At 36.6% G+C, this 14,497-nt stretch overlaps 2 protein-coding genes across 2 annotated transcripts; one reads left to right on the top strand and one right to left on the bottom strand.

Moving 5' to 3' along the window:
• Positions 1-1,159: 1,159 nt before the first annotated feature.
• On the bottom strand, positions 1,160-3,883 carry LOC123701323 (protein arginine methyltransferase NDUFAF7 homolog, mitochondrial). The gene is made up of 6 exons (XM_045648754.1): positions 3,385-3,883; positions 3,072-3,212; positions 2,796-2,915; positions 2,260-2,520; positions 1,756-1,947; positions 1,160-1,400 (listed from the first exon to the last, which is right to left on the bottom strand). Exons 1-6 carry the CDS (start codon positions 3,805-3,807, stop codon positions 1,218-1,220), a joined length of 1,320 nt encoding a protein of 439 aa, XP_045504710.1. The 5' UTR covers positions 3,808-3,883; the 3' UTR covers positions 1,160-1,217.
• LOC123701318 (RNA-binding protein 28-like) lies at positions 1,862-13,505 on the top strand. Its single transcript, XM_045648747.1, has 12 exons — positions 1,862-1,971; positions 4,479-4,831; positions 5,106-5,234; positions 5,534-5,818; positions 6,315-6,485; positions 6,856-7,045; positions 7,341-7,518; positions 8,196-8,355; positions 8,794-8,899; positions 9,293-9,457; positions 12,525-12,624; positions 12,979-13,505. Exons 2-12 carry the CDS (start codon positions 4,564-4,566, stop codon positions 13,477-13,479), a joined length of 2,253 nt encoding a protein of 750 aa, XP_045504703.1. The 5' UTR covers positions 1,862-1,971; positions 4,479-4,563; the 3' UTR covers positions 13,480-13,505.
• The last annotated feature ends 992 nt before the right edge of the window (positions 13,506-14,497 follow it).

Below are 14,497 nucleotides of genomic sequence, written 5' to 3'. Positions count from 1 at the left end.
TGCACCAGCGCTCAACTATTAATAGAGCTCTCTGTGTAATTTCACAGACAACACTCGTGAACTTACCGGAGATAAGTATTACTAGGTCATCTGCATATCCAATGGTATGGAATTTGTTTTTGTTTAGTGTGCTGATCAAGTCGTTCACAACTAGGTTCCACAGGAGCGGTGAAAGTACTCCCCCTTGTGGGCAGCCTCTGGTGACCAGCACTTTCTTTGTTTTATCCTTGCTAAGTTGTATCTCTCTACTGCCTAGCATGTTTATAATCCATGAGGCTACTGTGGGGTTAACCTCATGCTGTGATAGGGCGTTTTGTATACTTGAGTAGTGTGTCTTATCGAAAGCTCCCTCAATGTCTATGAAAGTGCCCAGGCACATTGATTTTTCTTGTAGGGCTTCTTCTATTTTGGACACCACACAGTGTAAGGCTGAATCGGTAGATTTACCATGGCTGTAAGCATGTTGGTTCCGATGTAGTGGAATACGCACGAGGGCAGTATCCCTAATGTGTCTATCACAGAGCCGTTCTAGTGTTTTGAGTAAAAAGGATGTGAGGCTGATAGGTCTGTGGGCTTTCGCATCCGTGTAGTCTGTTTACCCTGGTTTAGGAATGAAAATAACGTCAACAGTCCTCCAGCTGGTCGGTATATAGCCGTGAGCAAGACTGGATGTCAGAATGGCAGATAGATGAGACGTGAGTATCGGTCCCCCCCATTGTAGTAAAGCCGGGTATATACCATCTGGACCAGGTGCCTTGTACGCTTGAAAGCTGTCGATTGCCCATTGTACTTTTTCCTTACTGACTATGAGCTCAGCAGTACTCCAGTTTTCATCACATGGTTTGTGGGTTGCTGTGTCTTTCCTTTCGTGTCGTTGTATGAATTTGCAGCCGGGGAAGTGTGTCTGCATCAGAACAGCTTCCGTCTCAGCTGGTGTTTTTGTAAGAGTGTTGTCACCTTTTTTGATCGATCCCAGCTTGGACGTATTGCAGCAGGAGATGACTTTGCGCACTCTGTTTGCTTGATTACAGGATTCAATGCCATCACAGAATTTCTTCCATCCTGCACTGCTTCTGAATCTGTGTAGGTAGGTATTAGTACCTAAATATTTTAGTAAAATGTGGATATTTTCTTTGTTCTAGAAATAAAACACAGCACAAAATTTAAAATAACTATTTATTTACAAGACATAACAAGCATAATGTTACAATGTACATCTATTTAATGGTGAGATTAGCAAAGCCCACGGGAGGGTATTTTTCTAACATTTCTGCCATGGCAGAGGGATAAAACGCCATAAATTTAAATCTTTCTCCCATCTTCTGTGGGTCCACAAGCATGTTGTAAGAGGCTATTAACTTTTCTTTATCTTCTTCATTTTTTGCACTATTTATCAATACCTGAAAAAAATAATGTTCAAGTTAATCACTACATAGTATAAAACAAAGTCGCTTTCTCTGTCCCTATGTCCATTTGTGTGCTTAAATCTTTAAAACTACGCAACGGATTTTGTTGCGGTTTTTTTTAATAGATAGAGTGATTCAAGAGGAAGGTTTTAGTATATAATTTATTAGGTTTTAGACAAAGCGTGCGAAGCAGCGGGCGGTAAGCTAGTACAGAATAATCACAGACAGGCAAGAGGCAACATTAGCTGTTTAGCTACAACAAAAGTTTTAAATTTTACTACTCGTAAAAAAAAAACATTTTCGTCCTTTTTTTATCTCATATATCTTTAATCACTTGCAGCAATATTACCTCTAATCTAGCTTTAGCCTGCATGCGTTCTAAAAAGTCCTTCTGCAGCACTGGACCCATGACGATTGCATAGTTATCTCTTCCCGGTGCCTTTGACGCGGCAACTCGTAACTGACTGAAGTCCACATCAGCTGTGAGATCTGATACACCTGGGTTTTCCAATGGATCAACTACTTGGTGTTTGTGGAAGGCCTGAAATTAAAAGAATTTGGTATTGTGAGTATGTGTAATTTATAATTATAACATAATCAAAAAGCTTTTTGAATTTCATAAATCAGTGTTCTTATTTAGTGAAATGTCATACAGCTACATTTTTCTGTTTTACTTCATTAAAAAAATCAAGTCAATCAGTCATAGTCCATATTTTGAATTAGATTTTGAGGCCTAGAATGCAAACCTAATTCAGAATTCTGTCTACTGTTTTTATACTTGACACGAACAAATCGGCTCAACAATTTTACCAAAAAAAACAATATTACATCCATATTACTACAAAAGTCTTACCCTGAAAGTGTCTCCCTTCTCACCCTCATGCCCATAATCTGCTATCAATGCAAGACCACCAAACTGGTCAACCCTCTCCGCCAATTGTCTGGCAATTCCCAAAGACCTTGGGCTGACTTCTAGCTCAGTTCTATCTCCCGCGTCTAGAGGTGGACGGACAAGTAATTTTACGCTTTGTGTTTCATCTCCCGATATTCTGTAGTATGGCTTCTGATTCTCGTCTAGATCTATTAAAATTTCCCGCCAGCCTTTATTCGTTTTCTTAAAGATAAAAGATAAAATTATTGATGGTTAATCAGAAATATATCAATTGGATCTATTAAAACAATGCCACCTCGTTTCAAACTAACCATTATAAACAAACACATTTGTAAAACATTAGAAAAAATGATGTACGATAATAGTTTTCTAGTAGAGAAATTAGAAATAAATCTATTCCACTATGTTTATTGCATAAAAGTGTTATTCCTTATTACCCAATCACTAATGTACATACACAAATTGTTATTATTGAAAAATCTTAAAACAGTACTTACTTCAAACTTGTGAACTGGTAATACATCGAAGAATTCATGTGCGATATACCATGAAAAGTTCTCTGGGACCTTCTTGAGATCATTATACCAATATACTTTTATGCCACTTACTGTTTCACCCTGAAAATTAAAAAAAAAATTATAATAATATCCCACTATTCATTCATATTTCAACTGCTTTCTAGCTAGCAACTGACAAGCAACTGACTAATGAAGAAAATAATCATGAAAATCAAATTAATTATTTAGGTAAATATGTATAAAAAACTATATTACCTCTCTGTCATAAGGTAATTCAATATCACTTTCTTTATGGCTCACACACAATCTACCAGCTTGCAACAACTGCATCGTCTTTGATATCTCCACAAGGTGTATACTCAGTTCATTGGATTTGTATTTAAACTTGTTTAAGACCTGACAAGGTAATATATTTATTAGAAACTAAATATCTGTAAGAATCTAGTATAAACACATATTCAATATTCAAGTCATTTCTTTCCTGAGTGGCAATAATACATTAGGTTTATAAAAATAAAGATTATGTTGTGTAAATGTTTCATTTCTTATTATATAAAAACTAACCCACCCTTAAAAAGTCAACCATTAAAGTACCATTACCAGGTCCCAGCTCAACGATTTGTAGCGGTTTCCCCGAACCCATCTTTTGCGTTTCCGAGTAAAACCATATTGCTAATACTTCTCCAAATAATTGACTTATTTCTGGAGAGGTTACAAAATCTCCCTGTTGACCAATTACTTCTTTTTTCATATAATACCCCTCTGTTGGGTTAGTTATCACTATGTGCATATATTCAGCTACAGTTAACGGACCATTTAAGCGTATTTTTTCCTTTAATATATCCATAATACTAGGAGCATCGGCGACTGAAGGCATTCGTAGGGTTTTTGGATCCGGTCTCTTTACAACTTTGTACCCTTTTTCTCTTTTACACATCATAGATAGAAGGGCGGGCCTACTAAATATACGATATGTGCTTCGTATATTCATGTTTCTTATTATTTTCGCTTACAAAATAAAAATTTCAAATCAATTTTGCGATTATGAATTCGATTTGACAATCAGCTGTTTTGGTCAAAGAGATGTATTATATTGTTTGTATGCTTTACCGGTTTTAAATTACAGTACTTTTAAGTTCTTAATGATATACTTTTCAGCATAACGAATCACATTTTATTGTTTTTATGATAATTATTATGTTAGAGCCAGCGCGCACGAGCAACTTTGTCTCCGCAACTTTTTTGTCTCCGCAACTATTTTGTCTCTCCCACCCATGGGCTAGTATGAAAGTGCGCGCACGTAGCGACGCAACTCCCCATACAAATTGATGGGAGAGACAAAATAGTTGCGGAGACAAAGTTGCTCGTGCGCGCTGGCTCTTATGTACATATGGGATTCCTTTGTTAATTAATTTATTGAAGAAAATCATAATAATATTTATTTACAATGCACTACAGTGCGTACAACACTACCAAATCATGTCAAAACTCGTGTCAAAAACATTTTTGGTGTCAGTGTCAAAATGACAGTATTTTAAATAACACGAAATTGTGATTTTTTGTGGAACGTAGAAAATTTATTTCTATAATAATTTATACTAAATAGTATAATTACTTTACATAGTATATATCGTAATAAAAAGTATAGATACATTTTTACAGTTGTATATACACAATACGAGCTGATAACCTAATCGGTACGAACAGTGCTCGCCACACGTGTTGATCTTAGGAAACATTAGCCAAAATGCCAGAAGAGGGAAATATGGATTCAGAAGCGAATACCAAGTATAAAGACGGTGTCAACCGTAATGCCCGACTCATAGTAAGAAATATTTCATTCAAATCTACTGAGGAATCATTAAAAGAACACTTTTCAAAATATGGAACTGTTGAGGAGGTCAAATTATTAAAGAAACCTGATGGAAGACTTGTTGGATGCGCTTTTGTGCACTTTACGCATGTCCCAATGGCAAACAAGGCGCTAGTTGAAACACATAAGAAACCATTTCTAGGTAGGTAACTTATAATATTTAATTACTATGACTAGCTGTGCCGCGCGATTTCATCCGCCTGCAAAATCAATTATTCCTATAGCTCGTGTGTTTTTCTGATTTATGACCTATATTATTGTAAAGTTTAATTTAAATCTTTGCAGTAGTTTATTGTGAAAGAGTAATAAACATAGATACATCCATCCATACAAACTTTCGCATTTATAATATTAGTAGTATAATTTGTATAATACTGGGCGTAATACATGGGTATAACACACTCTTGCTCTTACAGGTAGACCAATATATGTGTCGTGGGCAGTACAAAAGGACAAATACACTGGAGAGTTGCCCAATAGAGAACCAAATCTGAAAACTGTTAGCTTTTCTTCTGACGATGAAGAAGGAACACCTAGAGTTAAAGGTATGTTGACTATTGATTAAACAAATCATAGTTTACATAATTATGAAGCTAATAACTGATAGGTCCTAAGATTGATATTTTGTGAAGACAGTGGCATATTGATTTGGGTTGGCTATGATTAAGCATATTTATATATTTTTACTATTTTATTCTATTATTTTCATTCACATTTGCAATACTGTAAATGTTAGTATTTTTCTTCACCACAATTTTTGTAGGTATAAAACTAATTAAAACACACACATTTAATAAATATACGTTTTTTATTTTTTATTGATGTAGTCTACTCTTATTTACAGAAGAACAAAATGGAGAAGTAAGGAAAGCAAAAAGAGAGGAGAAAGTAAAGAAAGAGGAAAAACAAGTACGAATTAATCGTAATGCTCGGCTCATCATCAGAAATGTTTCGTTCAAAGCCACAGAAGAAACACTCAAGGAACACTTTGAGCCCTATGGTACTATACAGGAAGTGAAATTGTTGAAGAAACCAGATGGAAAGCTGGTTGGTTGCGCGTTTGTTCATTTTAAAAATGTACCCATGGCAAAGAAGGCTCTGCTCAATACAAATATGAAGCCATTTTTGGGTGAGTTAGATTTTTCATTCCGTATTCATGTGCTATTTATTATACATATTTTAATTTGTATGGGAATGATAATACTTTGGATATGTCACTTTGAGACTTTGGAATATGGGATTTATATTATAGTAATATTCTCAAATAACATCATAATAAGACTTATTCTAACCACTTTACATAAAAATGTATTTTAATGTTATTTTAATTATCACTACATAGTATAAAACAAAGTCGCTTTCTCTGTCCCTGTGTCCCTATGTATGCTTGAATCTTAAAAACTACGCAACAGATTTTGATGCGGTTTCTTTTAATAGATAGACTTATTCTCGAGGAAGATTTTAGTATACATATAATTCATTAGGTTTTAGACAAAGTGGGCGGAAAGCTAGTAACTTATATTATAAAAGTATATCATATTATTTAGTATAATTTTTGCATTGTAATATTTGTTATGTATTACTTTCGTTTTATTGTTATATATTGTTCTTATGTTCTTTCACAGGTCGTCCCATATCCGTTGATTGGGCTGTAGCCAAAGACAAATACATGCAGCATGTAGTTAACCAACAAATTGAGATGGAAGACCAGGTGAAGAAGGAAGACGATTCTGATTATGATGATGATCAGCCGCCTCTAAATATTTCTAGTGAAGATGTTAAGGAGGAAGTTAAAAGTAAGTGTAAATTTTATAGTTATAAAATAATAATCAAAAAAATGATACCAGAATAATGCTTTTATCTTGAAAAATCTTTGTATTTGCTAGAAAGATTACTATTCAACAAAAGCGCCTTGGACAGAAATCTGTTGTGCCATTTACTTGGGCTGGACAATATGTTATCCCTCAGCCCCCGGAATCACAGACACAATAGAAAATGTATTGTGTCTATTCCCGATCGGGCCGCTCGGTGATCAATGGGTTAATACATAGCTTAATAGCATGTGTTGTGTGCATCATCAATATATCATTAACTTTTGATCTTGAGTGTTTTAATTTTAATTTTTAAATTTTAAGAGATATAATGTAAAGATATAATTTATAACAGGTGAGTCAGACAGCGATAACAGTGACAATGAATCAGATGATGAAAAGCCAGAAGTCGATTCTGATGAGGATGAGAGTGATGAAGATGGTGAAGAGGATGAAGAGGATGACGAGGATGAGGATGACGACGATGAAGATGAAGCAGAGGATGATGATAAAAGTGTAACTAGTACACAACCAGAAAGACAAAGGTATGTTTTGTTTGAAGATACAAACTTAGTTCTTTTGCTATAGTGATTTTAATTTTAGAGAAAAATGTATAATCCCCTGTTTAATTATAATAAAAAAAACTTAAGTGTAAAATTTTATTTAAAGTTAAAAAGGTATGCAACAAATAGAAATTTTGACGTTATTTGTTTTGTCATGTCCAGTTAAATTAAAATTATAAATTTAAAGTATCCTCTTTAAAGATCTCACCAATGCTTGATTTTCTAGAAGTAATATAATATGTACTACGTAATAAAGGTATTAAACTATAAATTTCAGGATAAAACTCAATGACGCCGAGGATGGATGCACAGTGTTCCTAACCAATGTACCATTTAGTATAGACAATGAACAATTACAAGCATTTGCGGAGAAAACTGGCCCCGTTAAATATGCGCTTGTGTGTGTGGACAAACTCACTGAACATTCTAAGGGATCTGCTTTTATTAAGTTTGTGGTATGTATGTGTGGATAACTTTATCTATACATATAATAAATCTGTAGAAGGGTCAATTCTGTACATTGAAAATATTGAAAAAATAAATAGCAGGGGGTGTTACTGGATCGATACCAAGCCCAAATATGTGATTAAAAAAATTTTTCTCTGTCCGTCTGTCTGTCTGTCTGTCTGTCTGTCTGTCTGTGTGTCTGTATGTCCAGGCATCATGTGAAAACTAACGGTTCGATTTCGATGAAACTTGGTATAATTATACCTTATTATCCTGGGCATAAAATAGGATACTTTTTATCCCGGAAAAATACGTAGAAAAAAAAAATCGTAATTTTTCTTAATTTTTCCGCGCGGACGGAGTCGCGGGCGGAAGCTAGTATTTTATAATTTTATAATATTATATAAACTAAATATCGCGCTTTATCAGACAATACGACAAGAGGCTAGGTTCTTTATTATAAGGCGCCGACGTTTAATGAAACAGCTAGGCAAATGATTTGAATCTGTAACGTTTAGTACAAACCGAGTGTTCAAAGTCTAAAGTATCGCTTATTAAAAAATTCTGCCTAATACGCGCACAAGCAGAGTTTTGCTTCAAACAATTTTTTAGCATGATTCTTATTGTTTGTTGTACATCAATGTTATTAACCAAACTTTTATCTATTGCCAAATATCGTTTTCAGAACAAAGAAGACGCAGATCGTTTCCTAGCATTACCGCCCAGTGAACTCCGACTCGACGGTCAAGTTATGATGGTGAAGCCGGCGCTTAAACGGGAAAACGTACTCAAGGATAAGAAACAGCCGAAAGATAATAGGAACTTGTATTTGGTGAAGGAAGGAGGTTAGTTAATATAAATGAAATCAATTTTTAAATTACAAAAACTATTGTTACACATATTTTTCTATTACAAAATTTATCCAAAAATTCTTATAAAGAATGGAAAAAAACATGATGACGCAAATTCTGCGCCACGATCGATATTTTTTATTCGAAAGTATACTTTAGGCTAATGACGATCAAGATCATGATGTTGATGTTGTTATCGACAATGTAGAAGTTGTTGACGGTGATGAGAATGTTGACGATGAACGTGATGATAATGATGAGGATGTTGATGATGAGTTAGTGTGTTAGTGCATGAGTTTGAACTAAGTGAGTGCGTGTGTCAGTAAATACAAAGTGAGTTGGTTCACTGAGGTTGTGGTATGGCAGTGAGTGAGTGTTAAGAAGTGAGTGAGTGTTAAGAAGTTAGTTAGTACAAAGTGAGTTGTTTCACAGTGGTGGTGGCCGGCACGAAGGCGGCGCTGGGCGTGTCCGCGAGCGATATGGCGAAGCGACTTGCGTTAGAGAGGAGCAAGACGCAGATGTTGAAGAATTTAAATAGGTATGTTGATCGTTTTTTTTTTTATTTATAAAAGGGGAGTATTTGGAGGTACGTTAAAAGGTGTTATAAAGGGTGGTTTGCAGTTATCATTTTGTTAATAATTATTTTGTAAAGATCACTTTTTCAGGTGAATTGTTTTTATTTTTTACTTCAGAGTTGGCTTTTCTCTGTAAAAAATGTTTTTCGAACCGGTGGTATATTATTATTTATCTCTATTTAGACGATCCAAAAGTGTTTTTAAACGAAGTATAATTGAATTAATAAATATATGAGTTTGAGTTTCTAATCAGACCATGCCAGAATAGCATTTTTTTTTAATTTTTTTTTGTCTAATTTACATTTTTACTAACATAAAATTTCAATTGATCTTGATTGTGTCTTCTCTTTCGATAGATTCGTGTCCCGCTACCGTCTCGTAGTATCAAACCTAACACCCAACTACACGGACGACACGTTACGACGCCTGTGCCGGCGGTTCGCCAGCAAGGGCGCTGTGATCACTGAGGCGCGGGTCATGAGGGATTTAAGGGCGCCGTTACAAAAGGACGGGAAACACCCGTGAGTATAGCCTTTATAATACACATACGCATAACACACACACACACACACATCTATTATAACTGATAGAGGCAATGTCTGCAATAGATGTGGTCTTGTTGAACAAGGGGAACGAACCTACATTTAGTAGAGGAGAAGCAACCTCGATTGTTGATGTCACATTTGTAAGCAGCGTTCTCGCAAAGGAAAATACCTCTTGGCATGTCTCCGAAGTTTATACTACGAGCGATCATCGAGCCTTATATTGGGAGGTATCGAGCGGGCAAGTGAAATCCAGACCAGTGAGGCAAAAATCAAATAGAAATGGCTGGAAGGTCAGTATTTTCGACCCCGAACTCTTCCATGTAACCATGGACGATCGACCAACTCAAGCACGGCATGCGTCGGATAAGGCTTGGGAGATTATCAAGAGAATAACAACTGCTTGTGATGCAACCATGCCTCGAAGACGAACAGGGAATCTGCCACCGGTTTACTGGTGGAATGACAATATTGCCGAGCTAAGGAGAAAGTGCATCCGTGCTCGACGACTCTCCCAGAGATGCAGGAAAACACCTCACTTTCAGCAACTCTACAAGAAGTATAAGGAAGCTCGCTTAGTGTTAAATAAAGCAATCAAAGAGAGCAAAAGAAACTCTTGGACCAAAATGTTAGAAGAGGTAGAAAGTGATCCCTGGGGTAGACCGTACAAAGTGGTCATGAAAAAACTAAAATATAACCGAACTCCGCCACCTACAAATCCAACCTTCTTGAGGAAAATAGTCACGGTGCTATTCCCACAGCAATCAAAGCTAAAATATAAAAAAATTGATGATAAGAACTCCATAATACCACCTGTCACACACAAGGAACTTATTGACGCCTGCGGTAGAATTGGAAACACCAAAGCTCCTGGATTGGATGGCATTCCTAATGTAGCCTTGAAACAAGCAGTAAAATCCGTACCAGGAATCTTTTTGGAAACCTTCGACGCCTGCCTCAAAGAAGGGATCTTTCCCAAAATTTGGAAAAGACAAAGGTTGGTACTGCTCCCGAAAGGCAATAAACCCCTCGACGAACCATCATCCTACCGTCCTCTATGTATGATAGATACGACTGGAAAAATACTAGAAAGAATAGTTCATAACAGAATTGAAGAAGTGGTCGAACCGCTACTGTCGAACTTCCAATACGGTTTCCGGAAAGGCAAATCCACCCTAGATGCCATTGGACTTGTCATTGACATTGCCAAACAAGCGATTTCCGGTGCTAGATGGAAAGGAGGTTCCAAGAAGTACTGCCTTGTTGCCACCTTAGATATAAAGAATGCTTTCAATTCAGCAAGATGGTATGTTATAATGGCAGCGCTCTCAAACTTGAAAGTTCCAGACTATCTTCAGGACATAGTAGCCAGCTACTTTAATGACAGGGTCCTCATATATGACACTGAAGGTGGACCTAAGGAATACAGTGTAACCGGAGGAGTACCGCAAGGTTCAGTACTGGGTCCCCTTCTATGGAATATCATGTACGACGGGCTACTCAAATGTAAAGTGCCTAGTGAAACACAACTCATTGCATTCGCCGATGACCTGGCCGTGGTGGTTGTAGCCAAATACTCGGAGGAAGTAAATTGGGTTTTCGATAGGACTTTTCAAGTTATTCAAGAGTGGATGAACTCAGTTGGACTGGAGTTAGCAAAGCACAAAACTGAGGCCGTACTTATCACCAGTAGAAAACTGCCAGAAACAATGTCACTCACAGTCGGTAACTATGAGATTACAACGCAGCCATACGTACGCTACCTTGGGATAATGCTGGATTCACGGCTAAGCTTCAACCAACATGCTGAACATATAGCAACCAAAGCAGCGGTGGTAGCAACAACATTAGCCCGACTCATGCCCAATATTGGAGGTCCCAAACAACATAGAAGAAGACTGCTATCATCTGTGTCAACGTCCGTACTTCTGTATGGTGCTCCACTCTGGTCTGACGTGCTGCAAAAGCAACAACCCAAACGACAAGTCGCATCGACGTACAGGGTCAGCGCATTACGCATTGCCAGCGCATTTCGTACCGTCTCCGTGGAGGCATCATGCGTGATCTCAGGATTACTTCCAATTGAAGTCCTAGCAGAAGAACGGAAGAACCTATACAACCGCAAGAAATCCAGCACAACACTCACAATGGCTGAGTTGAAAAGGGATGAAAGACGAAGGAGTGTCGAAAGGTGGCAACGTATATGGGATACCTCCACTAAAGGAAGATGGACTCACCGCCTCATTCCACAAATTAAACCCTGGGTCAACCGAAATCATGGCGAGGTCAATTATTACCTGACTCAAATGCTTTCTGGCCACGGTTGTTACCGAGAATACCTGCACCGGTTCAAACACGAAGACTCTCCAGACTGCACAACATGCAGCGGACAGGACGAAAACGCCGAACATGTATTCTTCGCATGTCCAGATTACCAGGAAGCTCGGCAGACCTGGAAAAGTATAGTAGGAGCAGAAGTTTGTCCTGAAACGTTAGTAGCAGCGATGCTCTCATCAAAACAAGCATGGGAAGCAACAAGCAACTTCGCAACAGAGGTATTAAAAGACCTACGAAGCAAGGAGCAGATGCGAAAAGCTGTGGCGTAACAGCTAAATAAGGAGAAAAAAAGCAGCAATGCTATACGTCCCCCCCGTGAAGTAAAGCCTAACGGCCATCCCGCGGGGATATGGGCTGGAGAAAGAGGGTTGTTTTAGTCGGTATGGATCATGACACCACGATCGAGACCGACATACCAGGTCGCAGATCATGACCTGAGATACTTAACAGTATTTTTTCCCTCTATAATAAAAAAAAAAAAAAAAAACATCTATTATAAAGTCATAATATAGGTGTAAATGTTTTTTATGGAAGTGAATTAAGTAAGTTGAGGTTACACTTAGCATAATAATTCTTGTTCATAAAATATAATGTCGTTTTTAAAAAAAAATTAAAAAAGCAGCTTATTTGTCAACGCATGAACACACACACACACATTTTAGTTTTCTGTATGGTTTTCTTATAATTAATATTTTTGTTTTGTTTGCAGTTCCAAAGGCTACGGCTTCGTAATGTTCACGCGGCACGAGGACGCGCTCGCATGTCTCAGGAAACTGAACAACAATCCCGATGTATTTGACAAAAACAATGTGAGTAAAAAAATCTAAATACAAATGTCATTTCTAATCAAAGTCAAAATATAATCTTAAGTTTCATATGGAATTGTGCACAGAGGATTTTATGCCGTTAAATGTCCTTTGGTGCATTGTTAGAAATTTGTACGTATCGTATCAGATAAAAAAGATACACCTTTTTAAAAGAGACCAAAATGAAGTACACACATACAATAGGAGCGTTTGTGTACTCTGTAATCTTAAAAAATATCCCTTTGAGTAAATAAACAATTTATTTCTGGACTTATTTTTAACTTAAAAGTTCTCGAACAGTCATATTTCATCACTAAATGGGTCACCAAATATTAAAAAACTATTATTCCCTTTCAGAGACCCATCGTGTCCTTCTCAATTGAAGACAGAACGGCGTTAAACGCAAGAAAGAAGAGATTGGAGAAGTCGATAGCAAACAATCCTTTAGCCAACAAGGACACTGAAGATGGCGCTGGCAAAGGCAAAGGGAAGAATAGAAAACGAAAGAGGCCAGCCATACCCGACGAGAGTTACGCTAAGAAAACGAGATTTGACAAAAAACCCCAAGAAACAGTAGGAAAATTCGTTAAAAGACCAGATAATGATCAGATAGATGAATATACAGGGTTAACAGCAAAAGCAGGCGCGCCCCACAAAATGAGGAACAACCATAAACTAAGGATGCAAGCTGACGTCCATAGACAAAACGTTAAAATGGAGAAGAAGAAGAGTAAGAGATCGTGGCATTTGAAAATGGCGGCCAGAGAGCGAGTGAAGCAACCGAAACAAAAGATTAACAAGAATAAAACTGGGAAACGGAATAAGAAGAGGAAATTTAATGACGATTTTAATTATTAATGTGTAAATATATATTTGTTAAATGATTTTTCTGTTTTGTTTTATTCCTCTAGAAATATATACTGCTGTACTCCTTTGTCTAATCCTACTAATGTTATAAAATGTTTAAAAAAGTTTGTGAGGATGGATGTATGTATGTTACTCTTTCACGCAAATACTGAACCGATTACAATTAAATTTACCAAGTATGTAGAGGGTAACTTGTATTAACAGATGGGATAGGATAAAATTTTCACCATCTTCACGCATAAACACAGCGCTTACAGCACATCTACCAAAAATAATATAAATAATGTATCTAACTACTTTACGACATGACCAAAAAAATTTGACCATTTTATCAAAAATTCGTGCCTTTATTTTGCCCATATCTATTTCTTATCATTGATCTGCTCAAACCACATCATGATGTGGCCAATAGACATTCAACCATTTTCATTTAGCCTTTATGCCTTATCTTCACTATAACAAAAATATGGTGCCACCAAGCCTTAGGCTGGGTTGCATCTTGTTACTTAATACTTTTTCAATAACAGACATGTTAAAATAACGGTTAGAGAAAAATATATGAGTTGCAAAATTTTATAGAGATCGTCATAATTTTAACACTAACTATAACCGCTCGTGTATCACTGGTTCAAGCTATTGTTAAAGTTAAGCGTGGTTTACGTTAAATAAGCGTCAATTAAAAAAAAGAGATATCATTTGACTTGAGACTGATAAATACGTGGGTGCATGTCATTGAGATATACCTACATACTACTACTATACTTTTCATCGGTAAGTACCTACCTAACAAGATAGGTTTTTAAAACTTAGTTAGAGCAAAAAAATGCGCCCCGCGCACAGATTTTGTTCGTGGTGTCTCCTCCATACGTAGTAATATTATCTCAATGGTGCATGTACATTTCGTATTCAATGTTAAAGTCGCCGTTAATGTTAAATTTGAAATTAATCTTAACTATAACAAAAAATATTGTGCAACCAAGCCTAAGTGTAATATAATTTTTCAAATAAC

This window comes from Colias croceus, chromosome 21 (assembly GCF_905220415.1).
Source record: "Colias croceus chromosome 21, ilColCroc2.1".
Classification (NCBI taxonomy): Eukaryota; Metazoa; Arthropoda; class Insecta; order Lepidoptera; family Pieridae; genus Colias; species Colias croceus.
Note: the sequence above shows the minus strand (reverse complement) of the source record. Positions and strands in the feature narration are given on the sequence as shown.